The following is a 24,720-nucleotide window of genomic DNA, read 5'->3' as shown; positions in this document are numbered from 1 at the left end:
GTATAGTAAGGCTTTTTTTCTTAAAAAACGACATAGTATAGCATGGCTTTTTTTCTTGAAAAACGACATAGTAGAGGAAGCCTTTTTTTCTTAAAAAACGATATTGTATAGTAAGGCTTCTTTTCTTAAAAAACGACATAGTATAGTAAGGCTTTTTTTCTTAAAAAACGACATAGTATAGTATGGCTTTTCCCCCCTAAAAAACGACATAGTATAGCATGGCTTTTTTTCTTGAAAAACAACATGGTAGAGGAAGGCTTTTTCCCTAAAAAACGACATAGTATAGTATGGCTTTCCCCCCTAAAAAACGACATAGTATAGTAAGGCTTTTTTCCTAAAAAACGACATAGTATAGCATGGCTTTTTTTCTTGAAAAACGACATAGTAGAGGAAGCCTTTTTTTCTTAAAAAACAATATTGTATAGTAATGCTTCTTTTCTTAAAAAACGACATAGTATAGTAAGGCTTTTTTTCTTTAAAAAATGACATAGCAAGTAAGGCTAAGAGAGTCGGAGAATAAATCTGACTTCTGATTCTTCACCTTCTAGTTGTTGCTGTGGTCCACTGGCAAAATCATTGGGTCAGGACATGAGGTGGGAATCAGGCGTGAGTTCAATTCCACTCTTTGCAATTCTCAAATTGTTTATTGAGGTAATGAAAAGGATAAATACAATTTCCAACTTTACTGTGGTGCAGTGGCAAAGACAATGGGTCAGAACTTCAGGTGGACTCAAGTTCAAATCAGAAGTGAGTTTGATTCCACTCTTTGCAATTCTCAAATTGTTTATTGAGGTAATGAAAAGGATAAATATAACTTCCAATCACTTCATTTCAGAAGACACTGTGGTCCAGTGGCAAGAACAATGGGTTGAAATTGAAGTTGGACACAAGTTCAAATCTGGAGTGAGTTCAAGTCCACTCTTTGCAAATCTCAAATTGTTTATTGAGGTGATGAAAATGATAAATATAACTTCCAATCATCTCATTTCAGAAGTCACTGTGGTCCAGTGGCAAAGACAATGGGTCAGACAGACCTCAAGTTAGTGGATTTGACTGCCATGTGGGAGATGGGGTTTGAATCCCGCTCTCGTTTGACTAATCACTACACTAGTAGTTCAGTAAATGGGTAATCCTTTTTTCATTCAAATAAAGACTTAGTCATTTTTTTCAGCAAAACAATATTTCCGGTCAGCCTTCGGCTGACCGGAAGACAGTTGGGAGGGGGGGTTCCTGGTGGTGTTCGACAGTCGGCCTGCGGCCGACTGCCGACACCATACAGTCGTTGACTGGCGACACCGGGACGTGAACCCTCGACACCCACGTCGCAGGCAGGTGACTTACCCACTACACCACGAGGCGGCCCGCCTATACATGATTGGAAGTTATATTTATCCTTTTCATTACCTTTGAGTCCACCAGAAGTTCTGACCGTTTGTCTTTGCAACTGGACCACAGTGACTTCTGAAATGAAGTGATTGGAAGTTATATCTATCCTTTTCATTACCTCAATAAACAATTTGAGAATGGCAAAGAGTGGAATTGAACTCATTCCTGATTTGAACTTCAGTCCACCTGCAGTTCTGACCCATTGTCTTTGCCACTGGACCACAGTGACTTCTGAAATGATGTGATTGGAAGTTATATCTATCCTTTTCATTACCTCAATAAACAATTTGAGAATTGCAAAGAGTGGAATTGAACTCATTGCTGATTTGAACTTCAGTCCACCTGAAGTTCTGACCCATTGTCTTTGCCACTGGACCACAGTGACTTCTGAAATGATGAGATTGGAAGTTATATCTATCCTTTTCATTACCTCAATAAACAATTTGAGAATTGCAAAGAGTGGAATTGAACTCACTCCTGATTTGAATTTGAGTCCACCAGAAGTTCTGACCGTTTGTCTTTGCAACTGGACCACAGTGACTTCTGAAATGAAGTGATTGGAAGTTATATCTATCCTTTTCATTACCTCCATAAACAATTTGAGCATGGCAAAGAGTGGAATTGAACTCATTCCTGATTTGAACTTCAGTCCACCTGAAGTTCTGACCCATTGTCTTTGCCACTGGACCACAGTGACTTCTGAAATGATGAGATTGGAAGTTATATCTATCCTTTTCATTACCTCAATAAACAATTTGAGAATGGCAAAGAGTGGAATTGAACTCATTCCTGATTTGAACTTCAGTCCACCTGCAGTTCTGACCCATTGTCTTTGCCACTGGACCACAGTGACTTCTGAAATGATGTGATTGGAAGTTATATCTATCCTTTTCATTACCTCAATAAACAATTTGAGAATTGCAAAGAGTGGAATTGAACTCATTCCTGATTTGAACTTCAGTCCACCTGAAGTTCTGACCCATTGTCTTTGCCACTGGACCACAGTGACTTCTGAAATGATGAGATGATGAGATTGGAATTTATATCTATCCTTTTCATTACCTCAATAAACAATTTGAGAATTGCAAAGAGTGGAATTGAACTCACTCCTGATTTGAATTTGAGTCCACCAGAAGTTCTGACCGTTTGTCTTTACAACTGGACCACAGTGACTTCTGAAATGAAGTGATTGGAAGTTATATCTATCCTTTTCATTACCTCAATAAACAATTTGAGAATGGCAAAGAGTGGAATTGAACTCATTCCTGATTTGAACTTCAGTCCACCTGAAGTTCTGACCCATTGTCTTTGCCACTGGACCACAGTGACTTCTGAAATGATGAGATTGGAAGTTATATCTATCCTTTTCATTACCTCAATAAACAATTTGAGAATGGCAAAGAGTGGAATTGAACTCATTCCTGATTTGAACTTCAGTCCACCTGCAGTTCTGACCCATTGTCTTTGCCACTGGACCACAGTGACTTCTGAAATAATGTGATTGGAAGTTATATCTATCCTTTTCATTACCTCAATAAACAATTTGAGAATTGCAAAGAGTGGAATTGAACTCATTCCTGATTTGAACTTCAGTCCACCTGAAGTTCTGACCCATTGTCTTTGCCACTGGACCACAGTGACTTCTGAAATGATGAGATTGGAAGTTATATCTATCCTTTTCATTACCTCAATAAACAATTTGAGAATTGCAAAGAGTGGAATTGAACTCACTCCTGATTCCCACCTCAAGTTCTGAACCAATATTTTTGCCACTGGACCACAGCAATAACTAGGAGAAGAATCAGAAGTCAGATTTATTCTTCCACTTTCTTAGCCTTACTATACTATGTCGATTTTTTAAAGAAAAAAGCCTTACTATATACAGACGCTCCCCTACTTACGAACAACGGTACATACGAACATGTCTGCAAATTGCGTTTAAGTCCAAAAATGTTCGCAAGTCCAATTTTGTATTTCGCGCCTTTTTCGGAGTAGTACTTCTTTCCGCCGCTAATTCCGACGCCTGGCGCTGTGAGAGCTCAGCTCACCCAGCATCTACCTTCTTCTTCGTTGCAATGCGGAAGTGCGTGAATGTATCTCCAGTGTGCAAAGAACCTTTTTCATTTGTATCATTAAATATCTCATGCATCCAATATTGAATATGGTTGGTAAAAAGCTAAGGGCTTCTATTGAGGGAGTTGCAAGGAAGAGGCAAGCCATTTCATTTGAAACGAGAGGCAATAATAACGAAGCTTGATGAGAGTGGTGAGCGTTTCACGGGCATACAACTTGAATCGTTCGACCGTCAGTACCATTTATAAACAGAAAGATCGAGCAGCAGGACCCAAATATTGAACGTTGCACAAAGTTTGCAAATCAATTGAATGATGCCATACAGTGCTACCGCATCATTTATGATGAAAAAAAAGAAGAAAACTGTGCAATCGTCATTAGGTCGCTTCTTTTGGCCAGTTTCTAATACATAAATCTCTCTCTCTCTCTACAGTACTGTACATATTCTGTCCATTTTATTAAATGTTTTTTTTTCAGTACAAACCAATGCGTGTTACTTATACAAGCCTTAAACATACAAATGCACTTATATAAACCTTCAATATACTTATATCGGCCTTAAACATAAATTATAATACAAAATATAGCACTGAATCAACTTACAAACAAATTCAACTTATGAACAATCGCTCGGAACCAATTGCGTTCGTAAGTAGGGGAGCGTCTGTATATGTTTATATGTATATATATATATATATATATATATGTGTATATATATATATGTATATATATACACATATATATGTCTGTCTGTGAATTTCCTAGCGACCCCTTCAGCTGTCGGAATCAATCCAACCCCCAAAAACTATTTTATGGCTATAAAACCTATACTGCAGCTACAGCTGCGACACAAAAAATCATCAATAATAACCTCATACAATTGAAATATTATTTAGGAATATAGCCATATTTTACTCACCAAAATCCATCCTCCTTTTCAAGTGTCATTTTCGCTTAAATAGAAGCAACAGTGTGTACTCAAGCGCTTCCAAAAACAACAAAGTAAGGTGTGGCCACTTCATGGTGTAGAGGTTTGTTCACCTGCCTGCCATGTGGGCAGGTGTGGTTCGGATCCCAGTTGGGAAACATTTTCCCTTAATTATATCTATATATATATCTATATATCTATATATCTATATATCTATATATCTATATATCTATATATCTATATATCTATATATCTATATATCTATATATCTATATATCTATATATCTATATATCTATATATCTATATATCTATATATCTATATATCTATATATCTATATATCTATATATCTATATATCTATATATCTATATATCTATATATCTATATATCTATATATCTATATATCTATATATCTATATATCTATATAAATGTAGTCAACACTTTCCAATAATGTCAAGGTAAAGTGTGGCCACTTCATGGTGTAGTGGTTCTGTTACCTGCCTGCCATGTGGGCAGACAGGGTTCAAATTCCAGTTGGTAATCATTTTTCCCTTAAATAAAAACAACTGTGTGTAGTCAAGACTTTCCAAAAATGACAAATTGTGGCTACTTCATGGTGCAGAGGTTTGTTCACCTGACTGCCATGTGGGCAGTTGTGGTTCAAATCCCAGTTGAGAATTATTTTCCCCTTAAGTAAAAACAACCGTGTGTAGTCAAGACTTTCCAATAATGACAAAGTAAAGTGTGGCCACTTCATGGTGTAGAGGTTCGTTCACCTGACTGCTGTGTAGGCAGGCAGGGTTCGAATCTCGGTGGACGACGAACTATTTTGCCATTAAAAAAGACTAAGTCATTCAGTCTTTCCTTAAATAAAAGCACCAAATGACCATGTATAGGCGGGGCGCCTCATGGTGTAGTGGGTCAGTCACCTGCCTGCCATGTGGGAGGCAAGGGTCCATGTCCCGGCGTCACCAGTCAATGACTGAATGGTGTCGCCAGTCAGAAACCCCACTCTACAACTGTCTTCGTCCTTCGGCTGACCGGAATAACTGTTTTGCTGAAAAAAATGACTAAGTCTTTATTTTAATGAAAAAATGATCATCCATTTACTGAACTACATAGTGTATTGATCAGTCAAACGACAGCGGGATTCAAACCCCAGCTGTCCACACTGCAGTCTGGTGAACAAACCTCTACACCACAAAACGGCCACACTTCACTTTGTCATTATTGGAAGGTCTTGACAACAAATATATAGAAACAACTAAGGGAAAACATTTCCCAACTGGGATTCCAGCCCAAGCTGCCCACATGGCAGACAGGTGAGTTAACCTCTACACCACAAAATGGCTACACTTCACTATGTCATTATTGGAAGGTGTTGACTACAAATATATAGAAACAACTAAGGGAAAAGGTTTCCCAACTGGGATTCGAACCCAGGTTGCCCACATCGCAGACAGGTGAGTGAACCTCTACGCCACGAATTGGCCACACATGACTTTAACATTATTGGAAGGTGTTGACTACAAATATATAGAAACAACTAAGGGAAAATGTTTTCCGACCAGGATTCGAACCCAGGCTGCCCACATGACAGACAGGCGAACAAACCTCTACACCACAAATTGGCCACTCTTTACCTTGTCATTATTGGAAAGTCTTGACTGCACATATATAGACATAATTAAGGGAAAATATTTCCCATCAGGGATTCGAATCCCAGCTGCCCACATGGCAGTCAGGTGAATGAACCTCTACGCCACAAATTGGCCACACCTCACTTTATCATTATTGGAAGGTGTTGACTACAAATATATAGAAACAACTAAGGGAAAAGGCTTACCAACTGGGATTCAAAACCGGGCTGCCAACATTGCAGACAGGTGAGTGAACCTCTACGCCACGAATTGGCCACACATCACTTTAACATTATTGGAAGGTGTTGACTACAAATATATAGAAACAACTAAGGGAAAATGTTTTCTGACCAGGATTCAAACCCAGGCTGCCCACATGAGAGACAGGTGAACAAACCTCTACACCACAAATTGGCCACAGTTTACTTTTTCATTATTGGAAAGTCTTGACTACAAATATATAGAAACAACTAAGGGAAAATGTTTCCCAACTGGGATTTGAACCCCAGCCTCCCACATGACAGTCAGGTGAGTTTACCTCTACGCCACAAATTGTGCACATTTTGCTTTGTCATTATTGGAAGGTCTTGACTACAAATATATAGAAACAACTAACGGAAAATGTTTCCATTTGCCACATGATGCAAGAGAGGAATCATCAAGTGTGCACTCTGTGAGGAAGATTGCCTAGTCCCCTCCAGTTGGAGAACATCCAGAGTCTGGACGTGGGCCTGATGCATGCAAAATAATAATAATAAAGCAAAAGTTATCATATATAGAGACCGGAGATTCAACAGATAGGCTCAGGCGTTTTTTTGGAACTAGTTTTACCTTGATCTGGTCCCGTCTCCTCTCCTGTAAGCTCAAGGATGTGAGAGTTCTGGCCACGCTGGAAGAGATACATGTTGATGCTAAATAGGGAAAACTTGCACAAAAAAAGCAAAAGTTATCATGTATAGAGACTGGAGATTCAATAGATAGGCTTTTTAAAACTAGTTTTACCTTGATCTGGCTCGCCTGTTAACCTCAAGGGTGCAGAGGTAAGATCAGGCCGAAAGAATAGAGCTCGGCGAGTACAAACATATAGAAACAACTAACGGAAAATGTTTCCCAACTGGGATTCAAACCCCAGCCTCCCACATGGCAGTCAGGTGAGTGGACCTCTACGCCACAAATTGGCTACACTCAACTTTGTCATTATTGGAAGGTCTTGACTACAAATATATAGAAACAACTAACGGAAAATGTTTCCCAACTGGGTTTCGAACCCCAACCACCCACATGGCTGTCAGGTGAACAAACCTCCATGAAGTAGCCACACATTACTTTGTCATTATTGGAAAGTCTTGACTACAAATATATAGACATAATTATGGGAAGATGTTTCCCAACAGGGATTCGAACCCCAGCTGCCCACATGGCATTCAGGTGAACGAACCTCTACGCCACAAATTGGCCACACTTCACTTTATCATTATCGGAATGTGTTGACTACAAATATATAGAAACAACTAAGGGAAAAGGTTTCCCAACTGGGATTCAAACTCAGGCTGCCCACATCGCAGACAGGTGAGTGAACCTCTACGCCACGAATTGGCCACACATCACTTTAACATTATTGGAAGGTGTTGACTACAAATATATAGAAACAACTAAGGGAAAATGTTTTCTGACTAGGATTCGAACCCAGGCTGCACACATGACAGACAGGTGAACTAACCTCTACACCACAAATTGGCCACACTTTACTTTGTCGTTATTGGACAGTCTTGACTACAAATATGTAGAAACAACTAAGGGAAAATGTTTCCCAACTGGGATTTGAACCCTAGCCTCCCACATGACAGTTAGGTGAGTTTACCTCTACACCACAAATTGTCCACACTTTACTTTGTCATTATTGGAAGGTCTTGACTACAAATATATAGAAATAACTAACGGAAAATGTTTCCCAACTGGGATTCAAACCCCAACCACCCACATGGCTGTCAGGTGAACAAACCTCTACACCATGAAGTAGCCACACATTACTTTGTCATTATTGGAAAGTCTTGACTACACATATATAGACATAATTAAGGGAAAATGTTTCCCAACAGGGATTCGAACCCCAGCTGCCCACATGGCAGTCAGGTGAACGAACCTCTACACCACAAATTGGCCACACTTCACTTTATCATTATTGGAAGGTGTTGACTACAAATATATAGAAACAACTAAGGGAAAAGGTTTCCCAACTGGGATTCAAACCCGGGCTGGCCACATAGCAGACAGGTGAGTGAACCTCTACGCCACGAATTGGCCACACATCACTTTAACATTATTGGAAGGTGTTGATTACAAATATATAGAAACAACTAAGGGAAAATGTTTTCTGACCAGGGTTCGAACCCAGGCTGCACGCATGACAGACAGGTGAACAAACCTCTACTCCACGAATTGGCCACACTTCACTTTGTCATTATTGGAAAGTCTTGACTACAAATATATAGAAACAACTAAGGGAAAAGGTTTCCCAACTGGGATTCGAACTCAGGCTGCCCACATCGCAGACAGGTGAGTGAACCTCTACGCCACAAATTGGCTACACTTCACTTTATCATTATTGGAAGGTGTTGACTACAAATATATAGAAACAACTAAGGGAAAGTGTTTCCCGACTGGGATTCGAATCCAGGCTGCCCACATGGCAGACATGTGAGTTAACCTCTACGACACGAATTGGCCACACTTGACTTGAACATTATTGGAAGGTGTTGACTACAAATATATAGAAACAACTTAGGGAAAATGCTTCCCAACTGGGATTCAAACCCATGCTGCCCACATGTCAGACAGGTGAGTTAACCTCTACATCACAAATCGGCCACACTTCACTTTGTCATTATTGGAAGATGTTGACTACAAATATATAGAAACAACTAAGGGAAAATGTTTCCCAACCGGGATTTGAACCCATGCTGCCCAAATGGCAGACAGGTGAGTTAACCTCTACAGTGTAGACGGTCACCAAACTACGGCCCGCGGGCCGGATACGGCCCGCCGGCACATTTGGACCGGCCCTCTGAACAATACCAGAGACGCTATGGTTTTTTTTTTTTTTTTTTTTAATTGTTTTTTTTTATTTTATTTTTTATTTATTTTTTGGGATGCAGCCCGCCGGCACATTTGGACCGGCCCTCTGAACAATACCAGAGACGCTATCGGATTTATTTTCCTATTTGGCCTTGAAGACTGGGACGTTTTAATCTTGTGTTTGGTTCATTGCACCCCTGCTGAGCCCACAAATCTTCCCAGTGAATCGGGCCTTCGCATTGCTCCTTTGGTGACACGCGCGGGGAGAGTGTTTGCCTTTGATGCATGCGGGCATTCCACCGTTGCATGTGTGAGCAGAGTGTTAGCGAGACATCTGGACGATCGCAGGTGAGGGCGGAGCCCTGGTACCATGGCTATTGCGATGCTATTCAAGCATATAAAAACTGTGCCACCTGAACCTGTTTGAGAACGGAATAATGGCGAAAAGGTTAGTTAAGAGAAAAATTGATTCAGAATGCAGGGTATTTAACCTGCAGTGGACAAACGATTATTTTTTTGTTCAATGCAAAGAAAAGGCTGTTTGTCTCATCTGTCAAGAGACGGTCGCAGTATTCAAAGAATACAATCTTCGCCGGCACTACGAATCCCGTCACAAGGACAAGTACGATAGCGTGCAAGGCCAAATACGAGGAGACAAACTCTCAAAGCTAAAAGTTGGACTATTATCTCAGCAGACTACATTTCTACGCCAAGCTCAGCTGAACCAGGCATCCGTTCGGGCCAGCTTTCGGGTTGCTAAACTGATAGCAAGCAACGGTAAGCCTTTCACTGACGGAGAGTTTTTTAAGAAATGTATGGATGTTGTCGTGGAGGAAGTGTGTCCCGAGAAGAAAGATGCATTTAATGCCGTAAGTCTGTCGGCGAGTACAATCACCAGACGCGTTGAAGAAATCGGGAATAATGTCTATGCCCAGCTGCAGCAGAAGACGAAAGAATTTGACTTTTTTTCAGTGAAAGCACGGACGTGCAAGACACAGCGCAACTGCTCATTTTTATTCGTGGAGTTAGCGCAAACTTTGAGATATGCGAGGATCTGGCAGCCCTCCAAAGTCTCAAAGGGACCACAACGGGAGAGGATATTTTTGACAAAGTGTGCCAAACCATGGAGAAGTTGGAGCTGGACTGGTCAAAGCTGGCTAGCATCACGACTGACGGGGCTCCTAGCATGGTGGGCGAAACTCGCGGTTTAATAGGACGCATGAACCGTGAGTTGGAAAAAAGGGGTCTCACCGCCCCGCTACGAGTCCACTGCCTAATTCACCAGCAAGCACTGTGCTGCAAAGTGTTGACGTGGGATTCTGTAATGAAGGTCGTGGTGTCGTGCATAAACTTCATCAGGGCAAAGGGACTTAAACACAGGCAGTTCCAAGAATTCCTGTCTGAACTGGAGTCTACGCACGGAGATGTGCTGTACTACACAGAGGTCCGATGGCTGAGCCGGGGCAGAGTTTTGAGGCGTTTTTACGAGCTTCTACCCGAAATTAACGCATTTCTTCATTTAAAAGACAAAACGGTCCCAGAGCTGATCAACCCAGAATGGAAATGGCACCTCACATTTTTAACAGACGTGACAGAAATACTTAACCGCCTTAACTTGCAGCTACAAGGCGAAGGGAAACTCATTTGCGACATGTATTCACACATAAAAGCATTTGAGGTGAAATTAGCGCTGCTTTTGGAACAAGTGAAAAAGCGCAACTTTGTCCATCTTCCTGCTACCCAAAACCTGTCGACAGAGAACCCAGCGGTCCCGTTCCCAGCTGAAAAGTGCGTGGAAGCACTGGAAATGCTGAAGGCGGAGTTCGGTGTGCGATTCACTGAACTACATGTTCATGCAAAAGAAATCCGTCTTTTTCAGAACCCCTTTGTTGCCGACATTGATGAAGCCCAGCCTTCATATCAGTTTGAGTTGGCTGAGTTACAGAACTGTGATGTTCTGAAAGACGCATTCAATCTCAACAGTCTCATTGACTTCTATGCCTCCCTCCCAAACGACACATATCCAAACATCAAAAAACATGCAATGAAAATGTCCTCAGTTTTTGGCAGCACGTATATCTGCGAGAAAACCTTTTCTCGCATGAAACTGCTGAAAACTCCGATGAGATCAAGATTGACAGATGAACATTTGCATCAGTGCTTGAGACTGGCTGTAACTAGAATGGAACCTGATATTCAACTTCTCACCAGCCAGATGCAGGCCCACAGTTCACACTGATGAACAGACATAGGTAAGCTCACTTTTCTGATTTGAATGAGTCATTCTGAGCATAAACAAATATAATCATAATAAAATCTACTGGGATAAAATCCATCTTTACAACCATACTGGTAGTGAAATGTATTGTGCTGTGTAGGTGCGGTTTCACTTAGTTCAGTTTCTCAACCTGCTTCCTTTGTGGTTTTCACAGGGAAGTTGATGAGAGAGCTGCAAACAGCGGTGTCTACAAGCCTATTGGAACACAAGGATTATAAGGAAGAAACACAAGAACTTTAGGAGACTGCTCATATGTGTCAGAGAGATTCTGCTCTGACAACTGAGCTGAACTTTTATCTGTTAAGATTGTGCATGGCACAACAGAAAGTTAATGTTCCATGGCTTTTTTTCTATGAAGAACCCAGAGAGAGTTATTTAGTTCTTATTTATTTCATAAATAGTGTTATTTATTTCCTGTTTTTTATGTGAAGAACTCAGAGAGGGTTATTTAGTTATTATTTATTTCATTAATAGTTTTATTATTTGTTTTCTGACTTTTTTCTGTAAAGAACCTGGAAAGGGTTATTTGGTTATGTGTGGCTTTCTGGAAAACAATAAAAAAAAATTAAGCTCCCCTACGATCGTCACACTTTTTCTGTTACAAACTGACACCGGCCCCCCATCAGAGAAGGGAAAAGTTATGTGGCCCTCACAGGAAAAAGTTTGGGGACCCCTGCTCTACACCATGAAGTAGCCACACATTACTTTGTCATTATTGGAAAGTCTTGACTACAAATATATAGACATAATTATGGGAAGATGTTTCCCAACAGGGATTCGAACCCCAGCTGCCCACATGGCAGTCAGGTGAACGAACCTCTACGCCACAAATTGGCCACACTCCACTTTATCATTATCGGAATGTGTTGACTACAAATATATAGAAACAACTAAGGGAAAAGGTTTCCCAACTGGGATTCAAACTCAGGCTGCCCACATCGCAGACAGGTGAGTGAACCTCTACGCCACGAATTGGCCACACATCACTTTAACATTATTGGAAGGTGTTGACTACAAATATATAGAAACAACTAAGGGAAAATGTTTTCTGACTAGGATTCGAACCCAGGCTGCACACATGACAGACAGGTGAACTAACCTCTACACCACAAATTGGCCACACTTTACTTTGTCGTTATTGGAAAGTCTTGACTACAAATATGTAGAAACAACTAAGGGAAAATGTTTCCCAACTGGGATTTGAACCCCAGCCTCCCACATGACAGTCAGGTGAGTTTACCTCTACACCACAAATTGTCCACACTTCACTTTGTCATTATTGGAAGGTCTTGACTACAAATATATAGAAATAACTAACGGAAAATGTTTCCCAACTGGGATTCAAACCCCAACCACCCACATGGCTGTCAGGTGAACAAACCTCTACACCATGAAGTAGCCACACATTACTTTGTCATTATTGGAAAGTCTTGACTACACATATATAGACATAATTAAGGGAAAATGTTTCCCAACAGGGATTCGAACCCCAGCTGCCCACATGGCAGTCAGGTGAACGAACCTCGACGCCACAAATTGGCCACACTTCACTTTATCATTATTGGAAGGTGTTGACTACAATTATATAGAAACAACTAAGGGAAAAGGTTTCCCAACTGGGATTCAAACCCAGGCTGGCCACATCGCAGACAGGTGAGTGAACCTCTACGCCACGACTTGGCCACACATCACTTTAACATTATTGGAAGGTGTTGATTACAAATATATAGAAACAACTAAGGGAAAATGTTTTCTGACCAGGGTTCGAACCCAGGCTGCACGCATGACAGACAGGTGAACAAACCTCTACACCACGAATTGGCCACACTTTACTTTGTCATTATTGGAAAGTCTTGACTACAAATATATAGAAACAACTAAGGGAAAAGGTTTCCCAACTGGGATTCGAACTCAGGCTGCCCACATCGCAGACAGGTGAGTGAACCTCTACGCCACAAATTGGCTACACTTCACTTTATCATTATTGGAAGGTGTTGACTACAAATATATAGAAACAACTAAGGGAAAGTGTTTCCCGACTGGGATTCGAATCCAGGCTGCCCACATGGCAGACATGTGAGTTAACCTCTACGACACGAATTGGCCACACTTGACTTGAACATTATTGGAAGGTGTTGACTACAAATATATAGAAACAACTTAGGGAAAATGCTTCCCAACTGGGATTCAAACCCATGCTGCCCACATGTCAGACAGGTGAGTTAACCTCTACATCACAAATCGGCCACACTTCACTTTGTCATTATTGGAAGATGTTGACTACAAATATATAGAAACAACTAAGGGAAAATGTTTCCCAACCGGGATTTGAACCCATGCTGCCCAAATGGCAGACAGGTGAGTTAACCTCTACACCATGAATCAGCCACAATGGATTTTTATCAATTATCTGTAACAGCGGTCATATTAGCTGCAGTCAGACATGTTTAACGACGTTCCAGTCTTCTAGATGAAAAAATAATAATAATAATTGAGCTTCCAAACTTCCAAGCTCCAAGATAGAGAAGCACGAGTGTAAATGGCCTTACAAAGTGGGTTACAAGGCCTTTTATCATGGCTGAATGAAGGCATGAGCGTCCATCTGTCACAATTAGGAAACTGTTTTGTGGTCAATTATGCTCATTATGGTAGGTTAGTCTGCCTACCTGGTTATTTACTTCAGCCCACGAAGGCAAATATTCTTCACGTGTTCACACTCGTCTCCTTCCACATTAACAGGATGACAAAACTTTGGTTTGGAACTTTGAAACATTATAAATGCTGTTGTTGCTGTCTTGTTTCATAGTAAATGTTGATTATAAATGTATCTATATTGCCTTTCAGTTGAAAGTCCAACTAAGATGTATTATGTATTAGAATTATTGCTATATTCAAGATGTGAAGTTCCCTAGATCATAGTTTTACATTTGTTATACAATCTTTTGCACAGGTTGTCAATTGTGAGTGTAAAGTGGCGTGAGTAGGCAATTGCGATGGCATACTGTCTTTTACATTGTAATTATGGCAATAATCCTTCATTAGGTATTCATGTAAATAGAAAGAAATTTAAAAATCTACTTTAGAACTTTATTGGGGGTCATTATTACCGATATTTTCTATTTTTGCATTGTTTTAAATGTGATTAATTTGTTAGTAATATTTCATTAGTCACCAAATAAAACGTATTTAAAAAAAATACATACAAAAAATATTGGATAGAAAATAAGTTAATTAATTCAGTAATCTGTATCCATTTTTTATTACCAAAAATATTCACACCCACACGCAAGCATACATTCTGTTCCATTTTAGCAACAGGTTAGTAGTCTCTGCCACCTACTGGAACAACATTAAATTGTTTTGCTTCTCACCAAATTTGGAAAATTTATTCATTGGCGGGCAGTGTGACTCAATATCTGGTAAAAATTAGTGTACTAACACATACTGTTTTATAGCATCAAGATCACAAAAATCACGACTTTTCTACGTCGTCTTCAAAACATGGACATTGAGTTGGGAGGAGCGCGGTAAGCAAGCCACCATCTTTTCCACATTAAATATGGCGGGATACGCCTATTCTCGACGCAGCTGCGTAAATTAAGCACATGCGCAGTCGCTTGTCCTTTCGAACACCCTTTACTTTGCTGATGGACGGCAAGCACGCATATGAGGTAAGGCGTGGAGCAATTTACTGGCCTAAGTGCGTTTTTTAGGAATCAATTGAGCCATTAACGCCAACAAATGTTAGTTTAATGCCAGGTTGAACACACCGTTGACAATTTAAGTTTGGGCTCCCTTTCGCCACCGGTTGTGTGCCGTATGTGACTAGTTAACGTCACGACGACGCTTGCCAGCGCACTTAAAAAGCACGTTGTCCGTTTTCTCTCCAATATTGAGGCCTATAGAAAGCATACCTGTCAACCTCTGCCGATAACTGCCCTTATAAATGATTATGATTCCCCTTACAAACCCCCCAAAAACCTTACAAACACCGTACGAGTCGTACGGTGTTTGTAAGGTTTTTTGGGGTTTGTAAGGGGAATCATAATCATTTATAAGGGCAGTTATCGGCAGAGGTTGACAGGTACGAGAAAGACTTTTGATTTAATCAAACAAAGCCGAGACATCAACAGACAGTTTGCTATTGGTAAAGGCTCAGTCAAAACGGGTGATTAGTCGTGCTTCTGGATGTCATCCAGAGGCACGACTAATCAATCATCCGTTTCCAATTTGTAATTGTTCTGTTTTCACCACAACAAAAATCATTTATAAGAAAATTGTTAAGCCAACTTTCTCTTAGCTGTTAACGTCAGTCTGTATAATTTATGGCAGTGCCTCCTTAGCCGGTAACCTGTCAAATAGTCCCAGGGGCTATTTAGGCGTTAACCGGTCAAATAGCCTATTTGGCCCCATATGGCTATTTAGCCCTTAACAATTCTGTGTGGGGTAAATAGTAAGAAACTACGGCTACGGAGCCACTGCCTAAATAATGGTCATTAAATCCCTATTCACCTAATGTTAAAATCTATCAATTGGCAATAACACATAAAATTTCAATAAAATTGGTTGAATGGTTTAGAAAATCCCTTATTCACTCAATGTTAAATAATGGGTTACCGGCTAAATAGCCCCTGGGACTATTTGACCGGTTACCGGCTAAGGAGCCACTGCCATAATTTATCGGCTTGTGTGGAAGGGAAAATAGCACGGAGGACTCACTAACTTATTTTCATTCTTTATCTTGATCGTTTATTACATTTCTTGTAAGATTTCTCATAACCTGGAGACGGGGCCAGATCACGGTAAAACTAGTTTTAAAAAATCCACCTAAACTCCTTGTAGAGGTAAGATTTTTAACCCTAGCCTGAAATAACTAGTTTGGAATTTTGGATAAAACAAAGAAGGCGTATTCCCTTGATTGTAGAATATGCTCGAGAAACTTGCGTTCGCTTAGCTGAATAGAGTCAATATGGTGCTTTGCTTTCAAACGCGAGCAAAAAGACTGCCACCTTGATGCTGAGCAGGCATTTAAACAGCTGGCAAAAGTGATTATCGTCAAACATCTATAATATAGATTATTATATTATAATTATATTATGTTATAATTATATTATATTATAACCCCAGTCAGGGGTCCCCAAACTTTTTCTTGTGAGGGCCACATAACTTTTCCCTTCTCTGATGGGGGGCCGGTGTCAGTTTGTAACAGAAAAAGTGTGACGATCGTAGGGGAGCTTAATTTTTTTTAATTGTTTTCCAGAAAGCCACACATAACCAAATAACCCTTTCCAGGTTCTTTACAGAAAAAAAGTCAGGAAACATATAATAACACTATTAATGAAATAAATAATAACTAAATAACCCTCTCTGAGTTCTTCACAGAAAAAACTGGAAATAAATAACACTATTTATGAAATAAATAATAACTAAATAACTCTCTCTGGGTTCTTCATAGAAAAAAAAGCCATGGAACATTAACTTTCTGTTGTGCCATGCACAATCTTCTCCCTTTGCTCTGAAGTTTATGCACGACACCACAACCGTCATTACAGAATCCCACGTCAACATTTTGCAGCACAGTGCTTGGTGGTGAATTTGGCAGTGGACTCGTAGCGGGGCGGTGAGACCCCTTTTTTCCAACTCCCGGTTCATGCGTCCCATTATTAGACCGCGAGTTTCGGCCACCATGCTAGGAGCCCCGTCAGTCGTGATGCTAGCTAGCTTTGACCAGTCCAGGTCCAACTTCTCCATGGTTTGGCACACTTTGTCAAAAATATCCTCTCCCGTTGTAGTCCCTTTGAGACTTTGGAGGGCTGCCAGATCCTCGCAAATCTCAAAGTTTGCGCTAACTCCACGAATAAAAATGAGCAGTTGCGCTGTGTCTTGCACGTCCGTGCTTTCATCCAGTGCTAATGAAAAAAAAGTCAAATTATTTCGTCTTCTGCTGCAGCTGGGCATATACATTACTCCCGATTTCTTCAACGCGTCTGGTCATTGTACTCACCGACAGACTTGCGGCATTAAATGCATCTTTCTTCTCGGGACACACCTCCTCCGCGACAGTATCCATGCATTTCTTAACAAACTCTCCGTCAGTGAAAGGCTTACCGCTGCTTGCTATCAATTTAGCAACCCAAAAGCTGGCCCGAACGGATGCCTGGTTCTGCTGAGATAGTAGTCCACTTTTTCGCTTTGAGAGTTTGTCTGCTCGTATTTGGCCTTGCAATCTATCGTACTTGTCTTTGTGACGGGATTCATAGTGTCGGCAAAGATTGTATTCTTTGAATACCGCCACCGTCTCTTGACAAATGAGACAAACAGCCTTTTCTTTGCATTGAACAAAAAAATAATCGTTTGTCCACTCCAGGTTAAATACCCTGCATTCTGAATCAATTTTTCTCTCACCTAACTTTTTCGCCATTATTCCGTTCTCAAACAGGTTGCAGTTTTAATATGCTTGAATAGTCCGCGATGGTCCCAGGGCTCCGCCCTCACCTGCGATCGTCCAGATGTCTCGGTAACACTGCTCGTGCATGCAACGGTGGACGTGCCCGCATGCATCAAAGGGAAACACTCTCCCCGCGCGTGTCACCAAAGAAGCAATGCGAAGCCCCGCTTCACTGGGATGATTTGTGGGCTCAGCAGGGGGGCAATGAACCAAACACAAGATTAAAACGTCCTAGTCTTCAAGGCCAAATAGGAAAAAAAATCCGATAGCGTCTCTGGTATTGTTCAGAGGGCCGGTCCAAATGTGCCGGCGGGGCGCATCCCAAAATAAAAAAATTAAAAAAAAAAAAATTAAAAAAAAAAAAAAAATTTAAAAAAAAAATCCGATAGCGTCTCTGGTATTGTTCAGAGGGCCGGTCCAAATGTGCCGGCGGGCCGTATCCGGCCCGCGGGCCGTAGTTTGGTGAACCCTGATCTATATCATATAAAAGATCTAAATGTTTATACAATCTTGTTTGACTTAGATTTTGTTACAAAAGAAGGCTTTAATTTGTTATCATGAATCACCCCTCCTCCTCCCAACTCGGGCCAGGAGTCCTGAGTCCTCACAAATAAAATATGAATTTTTGGGTTTGCTTCGGGCTCGGGCCTGCAAATCAAGTTATTTCGCCGAGCTCTATTCTTTCGGCCTGATCTTACCTCTGCACCCTTGAGGTTAACAGGCGAGCCAGATCAAGGTAAAACTAGTTTTAAAAAGCCTATCTATTGAATCTCCAGTCTCTATACATGATAACTTTTGCTTTTTTTGTGCAAGTTTTCCCTATTTAGCATCAACATGTATCTCTTCCAGCGTGGCCAGAACTCTCACATCCTTGAGCTTACAGGAGAGGAGACGGGACCAGATCAAGGTAAAACTAGTTCCAAAAAAACGCCTGAGCCTATCTGTTGAATCTCCGGTCTCTATATATGATAACTTTTGCTTTATTATTATTATTTTGCATGCATCAGGCCCACGTCCAGACTCTGGATGTTCTCCAACTGGAGGGGACTAGGCAATCTTCCTCACAGAGTGCACACTTGATGATTCCTCTCTTGCATCATGTGGCAAATGCAAACATTTTCCGTTAGTTGTTTCTATATATTTGTAGTCAAGACCTTCCAATAATGACAAAGTAAAGTGTGGGCAATTTGTGGCGTAGAGGTTCACTCACCTGACTGCCATGTGGGAGGTGGGGGTTCAAATCCCAGTTGGGAAACATTTTCCCTTAGTTGTTTCTATATATTAGTAGTCAAGACCTTCCAATAATGACAAAGTAAAGTGTGGCCAATTCGTGGTGTGGAGGTTTGTTCACCTGACTGCCATGTGGGCAATTGGGGTTTGAATCCCGCTCTCGTTTGACTATGTAGTTCAGTAAATGGGCAATCCTTTTCTCATTAAAATAAAGACTTAGTCATTTTTTTCAGCAAAACAATTTTTCCAGTTAGGGGGGGCCTTCCTTCGGCTGACTGGTGACACCATACAGTCGTTGACTGGCGACACCGGGCTGTAAACCCTCGCCTCCCACATGGCAAGCAGGTGACTGAGCCACTACACCATAAGGTGGCTCGCCTATACATGGTCATTTGGTGCTTTTATTTGAGGAAAGACTGAATAACTTAGTCTTTTTTAATGGCAAAATGGTTCATTGTCCACCGAGATTCAAATGCTGCCTGCCCACACAGCAGTCAGGTGAACAAACCTCTACACCGTGAAGAGGCCACACTTTACTTTGTCATTATTGGAAAGTCTTGACTACACAAGGTTGTTTCTATTTAAGGGAAAAATAATTCCCAACTGGGATTCAAATGACAACTGCCCATATGGCAGTCAGGTGAACAAACCTCTGCACCATGAAGTGGCCACAATTAACTTTGTCATTTTTGGAAAGTCTTGACTACACACGGTTGCTTCTATTTAAGGGAAAATGACACATGAAAAGAAGGATGATGGATTTTGGTGAGTAAACTATGGCTATATTCCTAAATAATATTTCAATTGTATGAGGTTATTATTGACGATTTTTATGTGTCGCAGCTGTAGCTGCAGTAGAGGTTTTATAGCCATAAAATAGTTTTTGAGGGTTGGATTGATTCTGACAGCTGAAGGCGTTGCTAGGAAATTCACGGACTGCCACTGGCGGTTCTTAATCTGGGTTCGGTGGCGACTGCCACGGAGGCCAAGACACATCGATTCATCATGTCTATTCACGATAAGATGCCCCGCTTGACCATTACTGGCTGCAGATGATCACGTGACATTGCTTGGCCAATCAGTGCTGCGAGGAATTTATATATCTTGAATTTGAAGAAAATAAATCATATTTTATTTCACATTAAAGTAGGGTTCAATAGCTCCAACAAGGTTAAGAACCACTGGTATATAATCTATAAGTGTACTGTTTAATTCTTACACCTCCACTGATGGTGTCTTGCTATTAAAAAATCAACACCAGATCAGTTAGTGTCTTTTCATTCATAATTTGAATGTATCATAATGAAAAATAAGTTACTTGAGCAAAGCCTTGAACGCGAAAATTTAACTATTACACGGAGAGAGAAAATAGAAACTAGTATTTAAAAAAAACACTCACTTTGCTGACAAACGCCTCGTTATGGCATCGACAAGCTGCTCCTTTTTGGTCGTTTTGGCCACATTCTCGATGTTTCCCAGCAGTCTGTGCTCGTTGAGGAACTGAAATACACAATGGAATGATTTATTGTTAAACATAAAGAGCTATAGGTAACGCAATGTAGCCAAATTGTTTGCAAACATTTGGATGTCTCCATCCACGTGGTGCCACATCACGCCAACGAAGTATGCGCCCGTCAAAAAGCACTCTTAAAATGAGAACTGGGGCTTCAAAATCCCCAAATGACAACTTACCGAATGCGCCGCATTGTCATGTAAGAACTTTATCAGGTCTTTCTTCGGTAAATCGTCACTTCTATGCTGCTCTGCAGTCCACTGCCGTACTGACTATGCAGGAATATAGCCACATTTTACTCACCAAAAATCATTTTTATTTGTACACAAAAATCCATCATCCTTTCTTTCTCGGCATAGTAAGTTTTTATTCAATTTAGGGCTGAAAATGTCCGTTTCCGGTTGTGACAGACTAGTTTACCTGCCTATTTTTTATTTTAGAAATTACTGCCAATTACCCGTTGCTACCGCAAGATGGCGACCTCACCCAATTCTCGAGCTGTTCACGTTTGCGGATTAAAAAAGAGCAACAGTTGCTGACGGATATCACATTACAGAAGCAGAATCTTGACACTGGCTTTTGATTTTACATTTTTTGGTACACATGTTTTTTAAATTAAAGACCATAAAGTCGAACTCGGTTTGATGCTGAGTTCGTTTCGACCTCATGACTTCCACCTGCAGAAGCATCGCTTTCATGAGTCCCAACGACATTGAAGGCAGCACGGCACTCATAACCCCCATAAGCCCGCATGTCATAAACTTCCTGTTTATTTTGGAACGAATCGCGTCCTCGCGCCGCTTGTCTAATTGCCAATTACTGCGCACAGAGAGTGCGTAAAAGCAGTAGCCCGGATACAGCAGCGAGCGTCTTGGTATTTGTGATCGTAAAAGAGTCGGAGGTGGACGGTGGTGGGGGGCGAGGACTTCTAATTTGAAGACTTGCCAGGGGTACATTGTCAAATTCAAAAGGCATTTCAAAGAGTCCATCCATTCTCTTCTTTTTTCCCCTTCTTCTCTCCCCCAGTCTTTTCTGTCTCCCCCGTCTCCCTGCTTTTCTTCTCGCACGGTTGCAGAGCGTTTGAATGGACCAATGGGCCTTCAAGTTTTGGAGACATTGGCATGCAAATGAGGCCAGCGCGTGCTCGGGGCCCAGTGAAAGCTCAGATTGTTTATTGAGCTCCGGGAGCCACGCGCCTGGCCCGAGGGAGCCGCGCCGCAACGCGCCGCCGAAGAAGAAGAATCACACCGCGGGGGCGGGGCCTGGCCACGGAGCGTGCGAGGAGAGGGGTGGGCGCGTGTTGAAAAAGAGGAGTGCTGCCAAAGTTTGGCTCACAGCGGCTCGTGGAGAGAACAGCGGTCAAAAGAGACACTCGGAGCCCAGTCGCCCACGAGAGCTCCAGGCGTCGCCGCACCCGTCCCCAGACATGGCGAGCATCAGCAGTATCAGCAGCATCAGCAGCAGCATCAGCACCAGCAGCAGCGCGGAGAGCGCCTTCACGAGGCGCGTGCACGATGGCGAGCAGAACCGGAGCAAAGTGCTGAAGAGACAGCGCTCCAACTCGCCCGAGCTTCTGCGATGCAAGCGGCGCTTGACCTTCAACGGCTTGGGTTACTCCATCCCGCAGCAGCAACCCGTGGCCGTGGCCCGCCGCAACGAACGCGAACGAAACCGGGTCAAGCAGGTCAACATGGGCTTCCAGACGCTGCGCCAGCACGTGCCCAACGGGGCCGCCAACAAGAAAATGAGCAAGGTGGAGACCCTGCGCTCGGCGGTGGAGTACATCCGAGCTTTGCAGCAGCTTTTGGACGAGCACGACGCCGTGTCGGCGGCGTTCCAGTGCGGTCTGCCGTCCCCCACGCTTTCCAACACCTACTCGGCCGATCCGGAGTCGCCTCACTCCACCTACTCGTCCGACGAGCCCCTGAGCTCCGAGGAACAGGAGTTGTTGGACTTCACCACCTGGTTCGATCGCTACTGACTCGAGCGTCGCTGCGACAGTTTTTTGGGGGGGTTGGGGAGGGACACCAAGGAGCGAAGAGTGGGGCTGTGTCACGTGGACGCAGTTAATTAATCCTCTTGTTGAAGAAGTGCAATTAAAGCCCGCGTCCTCAAATAACTGAGACGGCCAAGACACTGCCTGTAAACAAATCACACCAAGACTTATTTTTCTACTCCGGAAACTGTCACTGATGGATTCACTTATCTCAGCAATATCGAGGCTACGCCCTGGGATGAATTTTCCCCTCTTTTTAATTGTTCTTAATTTTATTTTTATATATTATATATATAGATATATAAATACAGGTGGCGATAAGGAGCGCTCTGTTGATGTATGCACTTGTTCTCCACTTCCTGTAGCCTACAAATGTACATATTTGATTGGAACAAATATATTTTGTGTTAAACGACTTTTATAAATAAAAGAATCTATTTATATGACATGGTTGTGTGTGAGTGTGAGTGTGTGCGCCACTTTGCTTGCGTCGCGACGACCGTATGTTTACGCGTGGGAGGGAGTGTGTGGCGGTAATTGAGCAAACTGTGGAGCACTTCCATTCAAAGTTACCCCCCTCCCCGATAAGAGACCCCGCCCCCTTCAATGACCTTTTCCCGACTTGATTGGCCACATGGGGATAAAATTGCGCAGCTGGGTGAACCATCAATAAGTGTTGGAGAGACACACACACACCTTCCACTACTCTTTGTGTGCATTCAGAGGAGGAGATTAATATTACTTTTCGTGCATTGCATTGTTTCCAAGGCATGATTTTGCCTGCAGGGAGAGTGTTTTGGGGGGGTAGAATGAGGGGGCATCTCACTCTTCTCAAAGCCAATTTGAAATACGGCCCCGGGAAAGTCAGCAAGACAATTGAGTCAGGTCAAAATTCGGATTGGTCTGCCCAAGATCAATCTAAACGAAAAACCTGCCCTAGCTATATCCCCGACTGTGTTTTTCATGTAGGGCTTAATCACAGGCACATCTTTGGCAAAATAGAGAGCACAGCACCCCACTGCGGTCACTATTGTGCTTCCTTTGCGCCTCATTATTCAAATTGGGGCCTTTATTGTAAACGATTCAACTCAATTATTGTTATTATTATTGTCAGCACAAAAGTGTGAATGCATAAAAAGTCATTGATGATCACTAAAAAAAAAAATTCTCCTCTTGCAACATTTGTAGCACACTTTTATGATCACTTACTGAATGTTTATGTACAGAATATACGGAATATGAATATTTATATGCTTATGTTTTGTAAAACGTAGATACCATATCAATTTTTAAAAATAGATTATTTAATTTGTGTAAGTCACAAACTATGGGGTGATTGAGCACTCCAAATTGTGAGTATATATGGAATGCTTATTTCTCTTTTTGCACAACGGCAGAGGAAAGCAGAAAGCCCACAGAAAACCCACACAGGCCCAGGGAGAACATTCAAACTCCAAACAAGAGGACTGACCTGGATTTGAAACCGGGACTCCAGAACTGCGAGGCCAATGCGCTAACCCAGGGGTAGGGAACCTATGGCTCGGGAGTCACATGCGGCTCTTTTGATGGGTGCGCATGGCTCCCCGCTAAACTGTGAGCTAAAATCTGGACACTACGCCTAGCGTCGCTTTAATCTTCAATTTTTTTAATTTTCAATTTTTTAATTAAACCTTTCTGCATGCATGCATCCCATTGATTAGCAACAGGGTAACAATTTTGTCAACAAAATTCGAGACTTTTTCTACTTTGAAAGCGGTGAAATAACTAAAAATGCACACGTTTTCATTTATTTTTTACTTTTAGTAAATTCTGAGAATGGCTCTCAATGAATAACAATTGAAAATATGAATTGTTTATGGCTCTCTCTGTCAAAAAGGTTCCCGACCCCTGCGCTAACCACTCATCCACTGGGCCACCCTGAGTTTTAATACCTTAATTAAATGATGGAACCCTGTCAAAGAGTTTTCAAAAAGAAATTATGTAGACATCCACAGCTATTGAAATGATGCAATCAAAATAATTTACTAAATGGCTCGTCGCTGCATAGTAGAAACTGATGACATAGATGAGGGCAAGAAATCCGGCTGAAAGCATATGACTTGATGTAAAACAGTAGTCAAGACTCGTCTTTATTGTATAAAAAGCCCAAATA

General features: G+C 41.7%; 3 protein-coding genes across 5 annotated transcripts in view; 2 read left to right on the top strand and 1 right to left on the bottom strand.

Annotated features, from left to right (window-relative positions):
• Positions 1–24,720, bottom strand: part of irf7 (interferon regulatory factor 7) — a 42,710-nt gene that overhangs the window by 13,155 nt on the left and 4,835 nt on the right. For all 3 annotated transcript variants that reach the window (XM_077595828.1, XM_077595830.1, XM_077595831.1), the window contains exons 3-4: positions 20,752–22,712; positions 20,459–20,559 (exon numbers count right to left, since the gene is read on the bottom strand). The gene's annotated coding sequence lies outside the window, so the exon portion shown is untranslated. The remainder of the gene's footprint in view (positions 1–20,458; positions 20,560–20,751; positions 22,713–24,720) is intronic.
• On the top strand, positions 9,553–11,959 carry LOC144071944 (general transcription factor II-I repeat domain-containing protein 2-like). The gene is made up of 2 exons (XM_077597471.1): positions 9,553–11,355; positions 11,536–11,959. The coding sequence occupies exon 1, from the start codon at positions 10,227–10,229 to the stop codon at positions 11,340–11,342; it is 1,116 nt and encodes a 371-aa protein (XP_077453597.1). The 5' UTR covers positions 9,553–10,226; the 3' UTR covers positions 11,343–11,355; positions 11,536–11,959.
• Positions 19,684–23,014, top strand: ascl1b (achaete-scute family bHLH transcription factor 1b). Its single transcript, XM_077595832.1, has 2 exons — positions 19,684–19,824; positions 21,599–23,014. Exon 2 carries the CDS (start codon positions 21,657–21,659, stop codon positions 22,551–22,553), a length of 897 nt encoding a protein of 298 aa, XP_077451958.1. The 5' UTR covers positions 19,684–19,824; positions 21,599–21,656; the 3' UTR covers positions 22,554–23,014.

The sequence above is a fragment of the Stigmatopora argus genome, chromosome 3, assembly GCF_051989625.1.
Source record: "Stigmatopora argus isolate UIUO_Sarg chromosome 3, RoL_Sarg_1.0, whole genome shotgun sequence".
NCBI lineage: Eukaryota > Metazoa > Chordata > Actinopteri > Syngnathiformes > Syngnathidae > Stigmatopora > Stigmatopora argus.
The sequence above is the reverse complement of the archived record's forward strand: the minus strand, read 5'-3'. Positions and strand labels throughout refer to the sequence as shown.

What these genes read in the sequence shown, in the direction of transcription:
- LOC144071944 (XM_077597471.1), top strand. Translation starts at nt 10,227, where the DNA reads ATGGAGAAGTTGGAGCTGGACTGGTCAAAGCTGGCTAGCATCACGACT.
- ascl1b (XM_077595832.1), top strand. Translation starts at nt 21,657, where the DNA reads ATGGACCAATGGGCCTTCAAGTTTTGGAGACATTGGCATGCAAATGAG.